General features: G+C 39.9%; 1 protein-coding gene across 1 annotated transcript; it reads left to right on the top strand.

The window, feature by feature from the left end:
* The first annotated feature begins 1,278 nt into the window (after positions 1–1,278).
* Positions 1,279–18,459, top strand: LOC139159106 (vomeronasal type-2 receptor 26-like). The gene is made up of 6 exons (XM_070736467.1): positions 1,279–1,502; positions 4,010–4,301; positions 10,088–10,900; positions 12,660–12,887; positions 15,534–15,660; positions 17,549–18,459. Exons 1-6 carry the CDS (start codon positions 1,279–1,281, stop codon positions 18,457–18,459), a joined length of 2,595 nt encoding a protein of 864 aa, XP_070592568.1.

Below are 18,459 nucleotides of genomic sequence, written 5' to 3'. Positions count from 1 at the left end.
GCACCTGCCCCAAGGACTGTGGATGTGGGGGAGACATCCACATGCTGCAGGCCTGTTTTGCCCCTGGTGGAATCTGCTGATGAAGGCTCCTCTGACCAAGAAGACATGAGCGACAGGGAGGAGGAGAGTGTGGCAAACAGCTCAGAAGGAGATCAATTATCTAGCTCCTCCTTGGATTCAGAAGAAGAGTTAATGATACAGCCACGCATGCGGAGAGTGATGCATAGGCAACAACAACTGAGAGATTATTATCAAAGAAAATGAGGCCACCTGCGGTTGGGTGGGGCTGTGGTAATTAGTGAGGCTGCTATAAATAGCAGCCTGTGGGTTTGGCCATTGTGGAGGATTATCTGATCGTTGTGTTTCGTGACTGCTTTACTGACTGACCTTTTGTGTGCTGATTTTTCCCCTCTTTGAAACTAAACCAGGGCAAAGTGTGTTTCACTTTGTGAAAGAAGAAGGACTGTGAATTGCCTCACAACTGCAAGATAAATATCACAGAACTGATAAGGGACTTGTACAAATTACCAGTTTGTTTGGAGACAAGTGCTCTTTGCTATACCAAAAGAGGGCTTGGTTTAAGTGAATTTTCATCATAAAGAACATTGTTTTGAATTTTCAAACGTGTGTGTGTCTGAAATTATATCTGTGCATTTTTGGGAGGATTCTACCAGAGAGTTTGACGGAACACTAGAGCCTCTGTGTGAGCCAAAAATCAGTTGGTTGGCACAGACATGCATGTTAGAGTTGAGCTAGGGATGGGCGTGACTTGCACACAACGCATCCGGCCCATAAGCTGCCAGTTTGACACCCTTGGTCTTGCCCATTTTGAAAGAGTTCCACCAGAAAAAATTGGCCCAAACTCATCCGGCTTCCTTCCTTGGTTTGTAGTAAGAGTTGCATTAGTAATTTTCCAGCTGATTCCAGCATGTGGGTTCACCCAAGCCTGAAGATTTCACAAAGGTCACACTCCTCCTTGTAATTATTAACACAACTCCGTTTTCTTCATTGCCTTTATGCCAAGGGATTCTTTTCCCCTCTGGAAACTGGTCTTAAAATAAACAGCAGACTCGGGGACAACATATAGTAATATTTACCAGCAGTAAAGTTAGTGCATAAATACATCCCATTCCACTGGGAAGCTGGACTGAGCCTCACAGCCAACAGGTATAGTGTGACTGTATTGGCACTGGTTCTATCCCTGGAAAAGCCTTGCTGGACTTCATGCGGGCTAGAAAACCCATTGAAAGACTTTTGATACAATCCATCAGATCAGAAATGGTCTTGCTGCTTCTGCTCCTCACGCTGCTATTCCTGTTGCCACAGGCTACCTGTAGGATGCTCAGTGCCAAATGCCTCTTGACTTTGGGGAGGGACGCAGTAGACCCATTCAATCATTACAAGCCAGGACACTCTCTCATTAGCGGACTCTTCTCTGCAACCAATCTTGCTACAATTCAGCCATTTAGTTTCAACGTGAGTCCCTCTACAAAATTTTATGGGTAAGTCATCCCATGGAGCTACAGCATTGCCTGCACTTTTTATCTGACCTTGGCAGTATTACTATTTTTATGTCTAAAGCAAACCGGTGTTGTGTGAAGTTGGTTTTCTTTTTAAAATGCAAATATTTATTAAATAATTGCTGAATTGAACTTTTCAGAAGAGGCAATCGCATTGCACACAATGATTTTCCTATTTATTTACTTATTTATTTTGTCCAATACACAATGAGGGATTTAGTGGGTATATATATATATACACATTAAAATACATGATGAAGGTTATAGAGGAGATACTCATAGTAAAATATATCTAAGAAATAATAGAAAAGAAGGTATAGTAATAGAACATATCAATGAAAGAATAGAAAAAGAGATATAGGAGTAGAAGAAAGGTATAGGAGATATAGGAGAGCAATAGGACAGGGGACAGAAGGCACACTAGTGCACTTGTACTCGCCCCTTACTGACCTCTTAGGAATCTGGATAGGTCAACCGTAGATAATCTAAGGGTAAAGTGTTGGGGGTTTGGGGATGACACTATGGAGTCCGGTAATGAGTTCCACGCTTCAAAAACTCGGTTACTGAAGTCATATTTTTTACAGACAAGTTTGGAGCGGTTAATATTAAGTTTAAGTCTGTTGTGTGCTCTTGTGTTGTTGTGGTTGAAGCTGAAGTAGTTGCCAACAGGCAGGACGTTGCAGCATATGATCTTGTGGGCAATACTTAGATCTTGTTTAAGGCGTCTAAGTTCTAAACTTTCTAGGCCCAGGATTGAAAGTCTAGTCTCATAGGGTATTCTGTTTCGAGTGGAGGAGTGAAGGGCTCTTCTGGTGAAGTATCTTTGGACATTTTCAAGGGTGTTAATGTCTGAGATGCGATATGGGTTCCAAACAGATGAGCTGTATTTGAGGATGGGTCTGGCAAAAGATTTGTAAGCTCTGGTAAGTAGTGTGAGATTGCCAGAGCAGAAGCTACGTAGGATTAGGTTTACAACTCTTGAAGCCTTCTTGGCTATATTGCTGCAGTGGGATTTGGCACTTAAATCTTTTGCTATTAGTATACCAAGGTCTTTAACCGAGTGGGGATTATCTGTGATAATTTGATTATTCAGTTCGTATTTGGAGTTCAGATTCTTCCCAATGTGTAGGACAGAGCATTTGCTAATTGAGATTTGGAGTTGGCTTGTGTTTCCAGTACATGTTTCCCTTTCGTGAGTTTGCTCTTTAAGTTACAGCAATATTTTTTGTAGTTCATTGTTTTGTTGCTGTCCACATTTTACACTGCTATGTTGGTTATCTTCTATCTTCTACAACTTTTTGGTTTCCTCACTCAACTGATGTAGGAAAGACCATAAAACTTTGGATAGTTCAGTGATTTCTGAGTTATATTTCTCCCCCATTTTTAACTAAGCAAAATGGAAAGTTCTTAAGTCTTAAAGTTGCCACGTTTGAAGACTTCTGGACTAGACTTCTGTTTTTAATTCAGTGATGCAGAGATGTGGAATTAGAAACATAGAAACATAGAAGTCTGACGGCAGAAAAAGACCTCATGGTCCATCTAGTCTGCCCTTATACTATTTTCTGTATTTTATCTTAGTATGGATATATGTTTATCCCAGGCATGTTTAAATTCAGTTACTGTGGATTTATCTACCACGTCTGCTGGAAGTTTGTTCCAAGGATCTACTACTCTTTCAATAAAATAATATTTTCTCATGTTGCTTTTGATCTTTCCCCCAACTAACTTCAGATTGTGTCCCCTTGTTCTTGTGTTCACTTTCCTATTAAAAACACTTCCCTCCTGGACCTTATTTAACCCTTTAATATATTTAAATGTTTCGATCATGTCCCCCCTTTTCCTTCTGTCCTCCAGACTATACAGATTGAGTTCATTAAGTCTTTCCTGATACGTTTTATGCTTAAGACCTTCCACCATTCTTGTAGCCCGTCTTTGAACCAGTTCAATTTTGTCAATATCTTTTTGTAGGTGAGGTCTCCAGAACTGAACACAGTATTCCAAATGGGGTCTCACCAGCGCTCTATACAGCGGGATCACAATCTCCCTCTTCCTGCTTGTTATACCTCTAACTATGCAGCCAAGCATCCTACTTGCTTTCTCTACCGCCTGACTGCACTGTTCACCCATTTTGAGACTGTCAGAAATCACTACCCCTAAATCCTTTTCTTCTGAAGTTTTTGCTAACACAGAACTGTCAATACAATACTCAGATTGAGGATTCCTTTTCCACAAGTGCATTATTTTACATTTGGAAACATTAAACTGCAGTTTCCATTGCTTTGACCATTTATCTAGTAAAGCTAAATCATTTACCATATTACAGATGCCTCCAGGAATATCAACCCTATTGCACACTTTAGAGTCATCGGCAAATAGGCAAACATTCCCTACCAAACCTTCCCCTATGTTTAATCCTTAATTAATCCTTAATTCAGGAACATTAATTTTCCTCAATGCAGAATGATGACACAATGTGCATATATTTTCAGGGAAGGAGATGTGATGTACTGGAAAATTCTGTCCTTCCTTTTTGCCATTCAGGAGATCAACAAAGATTCCCACCTCTTACCCAACATCACTCTGGGATACAGTCTCCAAGACAACTTTAGAAACAGTCGAATGACTCTGGATGGTCTGTTGGACCTTCTGTCAACTGGAGATGTCAATGTTCCCAACTATAGTTGTGGAAGGAAGAAAAACACACTGGTTCTCCTGGAAGAGGCTGATTCTGACACATCCATCCACATTGCTGCTTTATTGGGCATATACAAAATAGCACAGGTAGGTGAATGGAATTTATTTATTTCATTTTATTTATTTATTTTGTCCAATACACAATGAGGGTTTTAGTGGGTATATATATTTAGTGGGTATATAATTTTAGTGGGTATATATACCCACTATAGTTTTAGTGGGTATATATATTTAGTGGGTATATAATTTCTAATGGATTCGAAAGGAAAACAATTCCAAACCTAATCAAAAAAGAGACACCCCCCAAAAATCAAGACCAAGAACAGGATAATGGTACCACCCTCCTCCCTTACATCAAGGGCACCACAGACAAAATTAGTAAAATTCTACACAAACATAATATCAAAACTTCATTTGTCACTAACCAAAAAATATCAAACATCCTGAGAAACCCAAAAGATAAAATCCAACTCGAAAACCAAGGAATCTATGAAATCCCTTGCAAAACATGTGCAGCCACATACATTGGACAAACCAATCGAAGAGTGAGCGCACACATTGCAGTTAAAAAAGAAGAAAAGACTTCCTCCCTTGTCCAGCACATTAAAAAAACAGGGCACGAAATTGACTTTGAAAAAACTAAATTACTTTCCAAAACAGAAAATTTATACAGAAGAATTACTATGGAAGCCATAGAAATAGAGAAGCACCCCTTCAGCATGAACAAACGGGATGACACGTCCCGCCTACCAGAAATTTGGAAACCAGCCTTAAACAAAAAAACATATCATAATAATCACCATGTCAATCCTTCAAGTAATTGTGATTCGACCAACCAATCAAATCACTAAAACATAGTCACCCAATCTATTTGCTACATTCAAACCAAATCTCCACCCCCAACACTATATATAAGGAACAAATGGCAGTTGCAAACATTCCATATTTACAGCAGCACGAAGCTTAAAACTTCAGCCTGATGATGGTGAATGTGATTTCACCGAAACGTCGCATAGACACTCAAAATATTACACGGGGCAAAACCCGAACTTAGAACAATCTACATACATATACCCGTGAAAATCTACGAAAACAAATATATATGTGTGTATGTGTGTGTCACATGTTTAAGCTGAATTTGAAAATTAAGGGAGACTAGGATAGATCTATTTCGGCCTTATTTTGGCCTCATCAGCTAGCCATACCCACTGGGACTTGAACCTGCAACCTTTGCCTTGTAAGGCAGAGAATTATCCTCTAGGCTACAGTATCCAATCCCTTCAGCTCTGTACCAGGGAAGGGTTACATTTTGTGTCGAATCACCCTGGTATATTGAAGGAACATCACAGCTCCTTTTTTGCCTCTCGGCCCAACCCAGGGCCATTTCCAAGGCAGTTAATTTTATTGATAGCCGACAATTCTCTCTGTATGTGTCACATGTTTAAGCTGAATTTGAAAATTAAGGGAGATTAGGCTAGATCTATTTCAGCCTTATTTTGGCCTCATCAGCTAGCCATACCCACTGGGACTTGAACCTGCAACCTTTGCCTTGTAAGGGAGAGAATTATATATATATACACATATTAAAATACATGATGAAGGTTATAGAGGAGATACTCATAGTAAAATATATCTAAGAAAGAATAGAAAAGAAGATATAGGAATAGAACATATCAATGAAAGAATAGAAGAGATATAGGAATAGAAGAAAGGTATAGGAGATATAGGAGAGCAGTAAGACAGGGGACGGAAGGCACTCTAGTGCACTTGTACTTGCCCCTTACTGACCTCTTAGGAATCTGGATAGGTCAACCATAGATAATCTAAGGGTAAATTGTTGGGGGGTTTGGGGATGACACTATGGAGTCCGGTAATGAGTTCCACGCTTTTTTTCCCAGTCAAGTTTGGAGCGGTTAATATTAAGTTTAAATCTGTTGTATGCTCTTGTGTTGTTGTGGTTGAAGCTGAAGTAGTTGCCAACAGGCAGGACGTTGCAACATATGATCTTGTGGGCAATACTTAGATCATGTTTAAGGCGTCTTAGTTCTAGGCTTTCTAGGCCCAGGATTGAAAGTCTAGTCTCGTAGGGTATTCTGTTTCGAGTGGAGGAATGTTTACTGTTTTCCTAAATTTGATTTTTACTCAGAAATGTCTACAAATGCTGGGCATTTATGGAATTACATTCCTAACCTCAAGACATACATATAATAACAAAATTGTTTATTTATGTATTTGTTTGTTGTATGTATTTGTGGAATACAAAGATGTAATAATATTTATATGCATGATACTAGTAAAAGAGAAACATTAGAATAGGGGATAGAAGCCACTCTGGTGCACTTATACACACCCCTTACTGACCTCTTAGGAATCAAGAGAGGTCAACAGTGGACAGGGCCGCCGATAGGGCAGTATTACTGGTACAGGCATCACGGGCCCGGCCAAATTGAAAAATGAGGGGGGGGGCGGCGAGCGTGGATTCAGTTGCAAAATTGTTACAATCGGGAGCAGGCAAGAGCACAAGTCAGCAAAAATGCCTAATTTTCTCTATTCTGCCTGAAGAGCTTCATAGCTGTTAAAGATGAAGTTTGGATCAGAGCTAATTTGGTGTACATTTTGATTATGTTGTTAGGTTTTTTGCGAAATTGTTCCCTTCTAAGTGTGAGGAAAAGATGTGTTGCTTTGGAGTTGACATGTTTTTTGGAGCCATCTCGCCATTTTAGATTTGAGAACAAACACCATCCTGGATTCGAGAAGCAAGCATTCTGGGAAATAGGAAGATTTGAATATGCAAAGAAAAAGCTATGTAGAGCTAAGGATTAAGTATTTTCAAAAAACAAACAACCACATCATATTTTGAGACTTGTGCAGAGAAGATCTGAAGTGGGAGTTTGGTATTTTAAATTTCACATTCTAAATTATATTAAATGCATACACAGTAATATCTCACCATACGTTTAATAGATATGATAACATCCTAGGAAAAGAAGAAAGAATAAAGAGGGAAAAAAGGTGTTGCCCTTAGAGCCATGGACATGCTATTTGTTAAGAGACATTATACATTACACATTTAAAAGCTTAAATATGTTAAGTTATGGAACTCAATAGCAGGTACATGTATGAGAAAGAATCGTGGATTTTTTGCACATTTGCTGCATAATGTGGATTTGATGATACATGAGGGTATGTTCTTTTTTATAAAGCAATTTTAAAATTTTGCAAACTTTGGAAAATGCTATAAGGAGATAGGTGGAGAGGTTAATGAGAAGAAGAGGGAAGGTTTTTTTGCTCTTCCCTCCTCTTTCTCTTCTTTTTTCTTGCACCGTGCTTTTTACACCTATGGTGGAGTTTACTATAGTTTTAAACATTATTGCATATAATTTATCTTCTGGTTACCTGTTATTTATTGGTATTATTGTGAAAACAAATAGTTTTCTAGTGTGATGCAGGAGTATTTTGTCTTTATCCTTTGTGCCATCTTATTGCTGCTTTTAATATTGTTGATGGCAAAATTAATAATATTTTGTTAATTTGGTGTATTTGCACTGTTCTGGTTAATTATTTATATGTATGTAATATGTTGATGTCACTTGAATATATTTTCTGCATTATTAACATATTATTAACCTGTCAAACAAGTGTACCTTGTTGTAGTGGCAGGGTTTAATTTTTTTTTAAGGTAAATTTAATACATAATTGGTATGTTGCAAAATAAAGTAGTTTTAAAATGGTGGTGGAGGGCCCAGACACTTAGGCTGTATGGGGCCCCAAAATTCCTGACAGCGGCCCTGACAGTGGATAGTCTATGGATAAAGCTTTTGGGGTTAGTTGATGAAACTACAGAATCAGGTAGTGAGTTCCATGCATCAACTACTCGGTTACTAAAGTCATATTTCCTGCAGTCGAGTTTAGAGCAGTTTACTTTAAGTTACTTTAAGGTAGTGATTTCTGACAGTCTCAAAATGGATGAACAGTGCGGTCAGGCGGTAGGAAAAGCAAGTAGAATGCTTGGCTGCATAGCTAGAGGTATAACAAACAGGAAGAGGGAGATTGTGATCCCGCTATATAGAGCGCTGGTGAGACCACATTTGGAATACAGTACTGTGTTCAGTTCTGGAGACCTCACCTACAAAAAGATATTGACAAAATTGAACGGGTCCAAAGACAAGCTACAAGAATACTGGAAAGTCTTAAGCATAAAACGTATCAGGAAAGACTTAATGAACTCAATCTGTATAGTCTGGAGGACAGAAGGAAAAGGGGGGACATGATCGAAACATTTAAATATGTTAAAGGGTTAAATAAGGTTCAGGAGGGAAGTGTTTTTAATAAGAAAATGAACACAAGAACAAGGGGACACAATCTGAGGTTAGTTGGGGAAAAGATCAAAAGCAACATGAGAAAATATTATTTTACTGAAAGAGTAGTAGTTCCTTGGAACAAACTTCCAGCAGACACAGTAGTCGAGCCTCGAGGTGATGAGGGCATGAGTGACTGTGAGCAGTGACCCCCGGTCCAAATAGGGCCGCAACTGGTGCACCAGGCGAACCTGAATTTGCTGTAGATCATTTGTGGGCATGAAGTAACTTGAAGCTGTTTGCATGTTTGACTCCTTCCTTGGGCTCAGTCTGGTCATCTCCTACAAGAGACATGGATTTCCTCTCAATTTTAGCCCTCATAATGTCTATTGATGAGATGCTTTTTAAAACAGCCTCCAGTGATGGAGCACCCACAACTTTGGAAGGCAAGTTGTTTCACTCATTTATTGTTGTCAGGAAATGTCCCCTTAGTTCTAGGTTGCTTCTCTATTTGATTAGTTTCCATCCACTGCTTCTTGTCTTAGAAACATAGAAGATTGACGGCAGAAAAAGACCTCATGGTCCATCTAGTCTGCTCTTATACTATTTTCTGTATTTTATCTAAGGATGGATATATGCTTATCCCAGGCATGTTTAAATTCAGTGACTGTGGATTTACCGACCACATCTGCTGAAAGTTTGTTCCAAGCATCTACTACTCTTTCAGTAAAATAATAGAAACAGAAGACTGACGGCAGAAAAAGACCTCATGATCCATCAAGCTTGCACTTATACTATTTCTTGTATTTTATCATAGGATGGATATATGTTTATCCCAGGCATGTTTAAATTCAATTACTGTGGATTTACCAACCACGTCTGCTGGAAGTTTGTTCCAAGGATCTACTACTCTTTCAGTAAAATAATATTTTCTCATGTTGCTTTTGATCTTTCCCCCAACTAACTTCAGATTGTGTCTCCTTGTTCTTGTGTTCACTTTCCTATTAAAAACACTTCCCTCCTGGACCTTATTTAACCCTTTAACATATTTAAATGTTTCGATCATGTCCCCTCTTTTCCTTCCATCCTCCAGACTATACAGATTGAGTTCATGAAGTCTTTCCTGATACGTTTTATGCTTAAGACCTCCCACCATTCTTGTAACCCGTCTTTGGACCCGTTCAATTTTGTCAATATCTTTTTGTAGGTGAGGTCTCCAGAACTGAACACGGGATTCCAAATGTGATCTCACCAGCACTCTATATAGCGGGAGCATAATCTCCCTCTTCCTGATTGTTATACCTCTAGCTATGCAGCCAAGCATCCTACTTGCTTTCCCTCCTGGTGTTCAATTCAATTCAATTCAATTTATTAGATTTGTATGCCGCCCCTCTCCGAAGACTCGGGGCGGCTCACAACAACGATAAAAACAATATTATAAATGGATGTACTGTCCCACTATGTCCATCAAATTAGTCTGGACTCATCCAATCATTATCTAAGCTCTAATGCTACTTTTTTTTCCTACCATATCATTACTAACATCATACCATGTTCTGCTGTTTTCTATTTCAGATCAGCTACACTTTTACTGCACCATCCATAAGTGATAAACGTCAGTTTCCTTTTTTCTCCCGCACCGTCCCCAAAGAAGGTACCCAATATTTGGGCATTATTAAATTGCTCCAATACTTTCGGTGGACATTCACGGGGCTCTTTGCTGCAAACACTGATAATGGAGAACATTTCATTAGGACTTTCCCTCCTGTTCTGGCCCAGAATGGCATTTGTGTTGTTTTCGCACAACCCACCTTACTGAATACCAAGAACTTTGACTATCTGATTTCTGCTTTCCACAAATGGGGGCAAATCAATGTATTTGTTTACTACACAGAGTTTACCACTTTCCTAGATGGAATACTTATTACCGATTATATATTTAAGCTCTTGAGAGAACGTGTTCTAGAGAAGGTCTGGATCACAACAGCTTCATGGGACCTAACTATGGAGATAATATATAGTGACTTCCCTTTCAGAAATACCCATAGTATTTTTTCTTTTCTGATCCAGACAAAGAAAAGGACCAGATATAATGGTTTTAAATACTTCTACCATCTTATGCAGCAGTTCACTCATAAACATTTTCACTGTTCATATGTAAAGTCTGCCCATTCTGTGAAAGGCCGGACAAGGTGTTCAGAGAAAGAGAACTTGGAGACTCTAGCTCAAGAGACAATTGAGAGGATCTTTTCACTAGATAATTCCTTAACTTACAATGGCATCTGGACAGTGGCCCATGCCTTAAATGCAGCCTATTCCTCCCAATCCCTGAGGACGATGATGGCGAGAAAAGATAGGTTGGAAGTTCAAAAGCTTCAGCCGTGGCAGGTATTCCCTTCCCCATCTCTTACAAAAGGGTGAAACATATGGGTTGGTGACATTCAATTTTTTTCCCTACCGGTTCTGTAGGCGTGGCTTGATGGGCGTGGCAGGGGAAGGATATTGCAAAACCTCCATTCCCTCCCTGCTCCAGGGGGAAGGATACCGCAAAAGGGATACTGCAAAATCCAGGGGAAAGGATATTGCAAAATGTGGAAGTGATGTGCTGGTGTCTGGAGGCTGTTAGGGTTTGGATGGGTGTCAACAGATTCAAGTTCAACCCTGACAAGACAGAGTGGCTGTGGGTCCTGCCTCCCAATAACAATCCCACCTGTCCATCCATCAACTTGGGGGGGGAGCCACCCTCTCAGTCTTTCCCAAAGTCCTGAAAACACATCTCTGTCAACAAGCCTGGGGGCACTAAAAACTTTTAATATTCCCTGTTCTGTCGGGCTCTCTGGTAGACTCCTCCCAAAAATTCACAGGTATAAATTTCAGACACACACACGTTTGAAAATACAAAACAATGTTCTTTATAATGAAAATTCACTTAAACTAAGCCCTCTTTTGCCAACCTGAGATTAAATATATATGTATAAACATCAGGATGATGTTGCAGGATCCAATCTGATTCAGTCACCAAGACCACAGGTTTATTCTTCCAAGCTGTTCTATGCATACCACTGATCAGCCAGTGGTAAATCAACACTCCTTGTTGTTAATTATGAATGATTTGTCCCAGAGAAATATTAATCTAGTAAAAAGAGATTTCCAATGTCTTAGAGTGGGACTGGGCAAAATAACTAATTCAGTGACTTTCTCAGAGGTGTTACCAGTTTGTGGTCAGAAGGATAAGATAACTTGTATCGCAGAGTTTAATGTGTGGTTAAGGCAGTGTGCTAAAGCTGAACTTTTTGGCCATGTTAGCCATGATGTTAGTAGGTGGTCTAATAGAGAGTTATTTAAGAGGGATGGTTTGCATCTGTTCTGTCGGGCTCTCTGGTAGAATCCTCCCAAAAATTCACAGGTACAAATTTCAGACACACCCACATTTGAAAATTCAAAACAATACAATCCTAAGCTGCATCAACAGGGGAATACACTCCAAGACTACGCCCTGGTCAGACCATACCTGGAGTACTATGTTCAGTTCTGGTCACACTTCAAAAAAGACATGGAAACTCTGGAGAAGGTGCAGAAAAGAGCAACCAAAATGATCAGGGGACTAGAAACCAATACTTACGAAGAAAGACTGCGGGAACTAGGCATGGATAGCCTAGAGAAAAGGAGGGCCAGAGCGGACATGATAGCAGTCTACAGGTATACGAGGGGTTGCCACAGAGGGGATCACTTTATTCTCCAGGGCACCGGAGGGACGTACGAGGAACAATGTCTGGAAGCTGGCCAAGGAGAGATTCAACCTGGAAATAAGGAAGAACGATCAACCAGTGGAACAACCTACCAGCAGACATTGTGAACTCCAATACTCTGGACATTTTTAAGAGGAAATTGGACTGCCATTTGGCTGGGATGCTATAGGGTTCCTGCTTAGGCAGGGGGTTGGACTTGATGACCCGCATGGTCCCTTCCAACTCTAACAATAAATAAATTAATTAAATAAATAAAATTCAGAATGAAACCGTCCCTTTTCTACATTAATGGGTTTCCATAGATATGACACCATTAGAGATGTAGATGTGGCATTTCCACAACTAAGATAACAAAACTGATAATGTGCCTTCTACATTGTTCCATTTTCTGTCTGTAGCTCCACCCTTTCCTGAAGAACCCCCAGATTTACAATAACACCATGGAGGGAATGTATGCGGATGGAAATGGAAATCTGATGGCTGACTTTGACATCCTGAGGTGGTTGTGGTTTCATAACAGATCAACCACCAGTGTAAAATTTGGAAGTCTAGCAAGAGAGAAATCTGCAGGTGTCAAATTCAGCATTAACAAGGAAGCCATTGTGTGGTCTAAATGGAACAACCAGGTGAAGAATAACATAATATAACATAATAACATAAAGCCGCCCCGAGTCTACGGAGAGGGGCGGCATACAAATCAAATAAATGAATGAATGAATGAATGAAGGAAGGAAGGAAGGAAGGAAGGAAGGAAGGAAGGAATAATAACAAAGTTGAAAGAGGCCTTGAAGGTCTTTAGTACAACAGCCTGTTCAAACAGGATACCATTCTTGACAAGTGGCTATCCAATCTCTTTTTGAAAGCCTCCAGTGATGCAGTCCCCACAATTTCTGGAGGCAACCGGGGCCACCAATTAATTGTTCAAACTGTCCAGAAATTTCTCCTTAGTTTTAGGTTGCTTCTTTCTTTAGTTACTTTCCATCCATTGCTTCTTGTCTTGCCTTCAGGTGCTTTGGAGAACAGGTCGACACACACACCCTCTTCTTTGTGGCAGCCCCTCTAATATAATAAATACAAATATAATAAATTATTATTATTATTATTGTTGTTGTTGTTGTTATTGTTATTATTATTATGTCAATACAACACAGCAAACGAGATCCCTATGCTGGATTTCGTATTTCATCACCAGTCGGGGGCTTCCCAAGCACCTAGGACTGCGTGATGTAGCGGCGAATTATGTTTGCCGATCCCAGTAAAGTGGCCTTTTGCAATTGACAGATGGAGATTTTGTCAATTCCGGTGGTTTCCAAAGGTCCGCTGAGATCCTTTGGCACTGCATCCAGCATGCCAAGTACCACTGGGACCACTTTCACTGGCTTATGCCAGAGTCGTTGCAGCTCGAGTTTTAGATCTTCGTATTTCACTAGTAGTAGTAGTAGTAGTAGTAGTAGTAGTAGTAGTAGTAGTAGTATTGGAACACTGCTATCATGTCATCCCTTGTCCTTTTTTTTTACTATACTAAGATGCCATTCCTGAAACTGTTCTTCATATATTTTAGCCTTCAGCCCCATAATCATCTTTATTACTCTCCTCTGCATTTGTATGCCGCCCCGAGTCTACGGAGAGGGGCAGCATACAAATCTAGTTAATAATAATAATAATAATAATAATAATAATAATAATAATAATAGTAATAATTCTTTCCAGTCTCAACATCTTTTTTATAATATTGGAAAACTGCTATCATATCACCCCAGTCCTTCTGATCTGTGTATACGTTTTTCATGAAGACAATGAGAAACGAAGACAATTTCATTTTTAAGGACAGATTCCACAGCTTGTTTCGATTGGCACAATTTAAAGGGTTTTTTTAATAATTGATACTGTCTTCTTAGTATTGTTTGGCTTCCCCAATTATGTAGCTTGCATCAGCAATAATTGAAGTACATTAATATTCCTTTCATTCTGAGTCTGCGGAGAGTGGCGGCATACAAATCTAATATATTATTATTATTATTGTTGTTGTTGTTGTTGTTGTTGTTATTAGAAGACTGACGGCAGAAAAAGACCTCATGATCCATCTAGTCTGCCCTTATACTATTTTCTGGATTTTATCTTAGGATGGATATATGTTTATCCCAGGCATGTTTAAATTCAGTTACTGTGGATTTATCAACCATGTCTGCTGGAAGTTTGTTCCAGGAATCTACTGCTCTTTCAGTAAAATAATATTTTCTCATGTTGCTTTTGATCTTTCCCCCAACTTATTATTATTATGATTATTATTATGATTATTATTATGATTATTATTATTATGATTATTATTATTATGATTATTATGGTTATTATTATGGTTATTATTATGGTTATTATTATGGTTATTATTATGGTTATTATTATGGTTATTATTATGGTTATTATTATGATTATTATTATTAAACATCAACAATGGGCAAGGTGTTTTCTAGACTCAAAGAAGAAAGCTCTCTGTCCCAAAGACACGGAGAAATTACATAAGAATAAAAGGAAACGGAGGGAAGATTTAAGAGAAGTAAAACTGTATTTGTTCATTTGATTGTGTATAGATTCAACAAGTTGAAGCTGTAGTCAGAGATTTGATAGAACGGGAGTTGGAGAATTCTAGAATTTCCATTTCTTTTCAGAATAATAATACTATAGTTGTTCCAGAGTTGCTTTGGCAATATTCCAAAAAGTTAGCCCTCCAAATGGGAAGCAGTTGGTACTGTTCCAAACATAGGCCAACCCCAAAACAGGTCTTCGTTGTCCAGGATATCACAAATGCTTTCCAAGTTCAAGAATGACTTTCAAGAAAATTATTGGACCAAACCTGGAATGGCCAGCATAATATGGTCCTAAAGAGAAATGAATCTTCCAGTGTTTTCCAGAATATTCCATTTCTGGAATGGTCGATTTTGCACAACCTAGCAATGGCACTTAGATTCATATAACACTCCATAGTGCTTTACAGCACTCTCTGGACAGTTTTCAACATCAATGTATTGGGTGATGTTGTAAAAAATCTGGGTCCTCAATTTACTATCCTTGGAAGGATGGAAGACTGAGTCAATCTCGATCCCATCAGGATCAAACTCCTGACTGTGGGCAGAGTTAGCCTGGAATACTGCATTCTAACCACTGCTCCACTACAGTTTGTTCCTATTTTGTCGACACCCTTCCAACTCTATGTCTCATTTCATAACTGATCAGTTGTGCAGATGGTTCTCAATGCCAATTCTCTTCACTTTCAGCCCTGGCCATACTCTCGGTGTGTGGAGGCTTGTCAACCTGGATACTTTAAGGTGGTCCAGGAGAGAAAACCAAGTTGCTGTTATGACTGCATCCCCTGTGCAGAAGGAAGCATCTCCACTCAGGAAGGTGGGTGGCTAAAGACTCAAGGTAGTCTTTGGCAAAGTAGCAGAGATCTTTTTTAGGAAACCTTTTTGTCATTGAGATATTTTTTCCTTGCTTTTCTTCCTCTTCCTATATTTAACTTCTCATATTTTAGTCCTAAATTCCTCCAGAGAAGGCAAAAGGCAGAAAAATCCCCCAGAAAACAAGACTTCTTGGCAAACAAAGTATAGTGGTACCTCGGTTCCCGACCACAATTCGTTCCAGAAGTGTGGTCGAGAACCTATTTGGTCGAGTACCGAATTAATTTATCCCATAGGAAATAATGGAAATGGATTTAATTGGTTCCCAGCCCCTGTTGACTCGCTGGGAACCAATTAAATCTATTTTCTTTATTTCCTATGGGATAAAAAAATCTGAGGAGCACTATAAGCGCTCCAAGCTGTAGGAAGGGTGGGGGTGGCTGCAATCGTGGCAGCTTCGGGGGGCTTCTTTCCTCAGTGCTTCGTCTTGTTACAGTACCTGTAGGCAGCTGCACTAATTTTCTCCTTCCCGGCGGCGACAACGGCGGCGGCTTCCCTTCGAGGAGCAATAGCGTCAGGAACATCACTTAATGAAGGGAAGTTGCTGGAGCGGCGGCAACTGCTGAGATGGCTCCGGTGGCTTCCCTTCATCGTGTGACGTTCCCGGCACTGTTGCTCCTCGAAGGGAAGTTGCCGCCGTTGCCACCGCCGGGAAGGAGAAAATTAGTGCAGCTGCCTACAGGTACTGTAACAAGACAAAGCACTGAGGAAAGGAGGCCCTTGAAACTGCCAGGATTGCAGCCGCCCCCACCCTTCTTGCAGCTTGGAGCACTTATAGAGCTCCTCAGCCCCCCGAAGCTGCCGGGATTGCAGCCGCCCCCGGCAGTAACATTTTGGATAATGAACAAAATTTTCTGTGGCTGTTCGGTATCCGAATTTTTTGTTCGGATACCAAAGGAAATTTTTGCTGAAAATTTTGTTCGATATCCGAAATGTATGACAACCAAAGCATTCGAGAACCAAGGTACCACTGTATGTCTTTCTTCAAACTCTGTCCCTACATCACCCAGCTATTCTTTCTCTCTTTATTAGCTTTGGTGACTTACCTGTGCAGACATACACCAACATGCACTCATAACTCCTGACACACAAAGTATTTATTTTATTATTTATTTATTTATTTATTTATTTGTCCAATACACAATGAGGGTTTTAGTGGGTATATATCTGTATACACATAGTAAAATACATGGTGAAGGTTATAGAGGAGATACTCATAGGTTATAGAGGAGATACTCATAGTAAAAAAGAAATAATAGAAAAGAAGGTATAGTAATAGAACATATAAATGAAAGAATAAAAGAAGAGATATAGGAATAGAAGAAAGGTATATGAGATATAGGAGAGCAATAGGACAGGGGACGGAAGGCACTCTAGTGCACTTGTACATGCCCCTTACTGACCTCTTAGGAATCTGGATAGGTCAACCGTAGATAATCTAAGGATAAAGTATTGAGGGTTTGGGGACGACACTATGGAGTCCGGTAATGAGTTACAGTCAAGTTTGGAGCAGTTAATATTAAGTTTAAATCTGTTGTGTGCTCTTGTGTTGTTGTGGATGAAACTGAAGTAGTCGCCGACAGGCAGGACGTTGCAGCATATGATCTTGTGGGCAATACTTAGATCTTGTTTAAGGCGTCTTAGTGCTAAACGTTCTAGGCCCAGGATTGAAAGTCTAGTCTCGTAGAGTATTCTATTTCGAGTGGAGGAGTGAAGGGCTCTTATGAGTGAAATATTAGGTTTGAGTTTTCTGAGCTCAAAATATGACTCCTGTACTATAAATTATAATTCCCACTATATACATTTATGGAAGATGTTATTGTCCTTTGCAGATGCAGACCACTGCACCAGATGTCCAGAAGATCAACATCAGAACAAGAACCGAGACCAATGTATCCCCAAAACCATCACCTTCCTATCATATCAGGAGAATTTGGGGGTCGTCCTTACCTCCTTTGCCCTCTTCCTAGTCTTAACCTCAAGTTTTGTTTTGGGAATTTTCAATAAATACCGAGAAACTCCAATCGTCAAGGCCAATAACCAGGATCTCTCCTACGTTCTATTGGTCTCCCTACTGCTTTCTTTCGGCACTTCCTTCCTTTTCATTGGTCGGCCAAGGAGAGCCACTTGCCTTCTTCGACAAACTGTCTTCAGCATCATCTTCTCAGTTGCTGTCTCTTCTGTCTTGGCCAAAACAATCATGGTGGTGCTGGCCTTCCTAGCCACAAAGCCAGGGAACAGAGTGAGGACATGGTTGGGGAAACGTTTGGCCAATTCTATCATTATTTCCTGTTCTAGTATCCAGGTCATCCTTTGTTCCATCTGGTTAGGAGTCTTTCCCCCATTTCCTGGTTCTGACATGCATTCACAGTCTGGAGAGATCATTCTGCAGTGCAATGCAGGCTCCACTGTTATGTTTTACGTTGCTCTCACCTATATGGGCTTCCTGGCCATCATCTGTTTCATAGTGGCTTTCCTAGCTAGAAACCTCCCAGGGGCCTTCAACGAAACCAAGTTGATCACTTTCAGCATGCTGGTCTTCTGCAGCGTCTGGATATCCTTTGTACCCACCTACTTGAGCACCAAGGGAAAGTATATGGTGGCAGTGCAGGTCTTCTCCATCTTGGCTTCCAGTGCTGGTCTGCTGGGATGTATCTTCATCCCAAAGTGCTATGTTATTTTACTAAGACCAGATCTAAATACAAAAGAGCAGCTAATATTGAAAAACAAAATGGGAAACTGA

Source organism: Erythrolamprus reginae, chromosome 2 (genome assembly GCF_031021105.1).
Source record: "Erythrolamprus reginae isolate rEryReg1 chromosome 2, rEryReg1.hap1, whole genome shotgun sequence".
In the NCBI taxonomy this organism is placed as follows: Eukaryota; Metazoa; Chordata; class Lepidosauria; order Squamata; family Dipsadidae; genus Erythrolamprus; species Erythrolamprus reginae.
Note: the sequence above shows the minus strand (reverse complement) of the source record. Positions and strands in the feature narration are given on the sequence as shown.

What these genes read in the sequence shown, in the direction of transcription:
- LOC139159106 (XM_070736467.1), top strand. Translation starts at nt 1,279, where the DNA reads ATGGTCTTGCTGCTTCTGCTCCTCACGCTGCTATTCCTGTTGCCACAG. An exon ending in AAAAGCTTCAGCCGTGGCAG is followed by an intron (nt 10,901 to 12,659) that starts GTATTCCCTTCC and finishes TTCTGTCTGTAG; the next exon opens with CTCCACCCTTTCCTGAAGAA. An exon ending in GGTCTAAATGGAACAACCAG is followed by an intron (nt 12,888 to 15,533) that starts GTGAAGAATAAC and finishes CTTCACTTTCAG; the next exon opens with CCCTGGCCATACTCTCGGTG.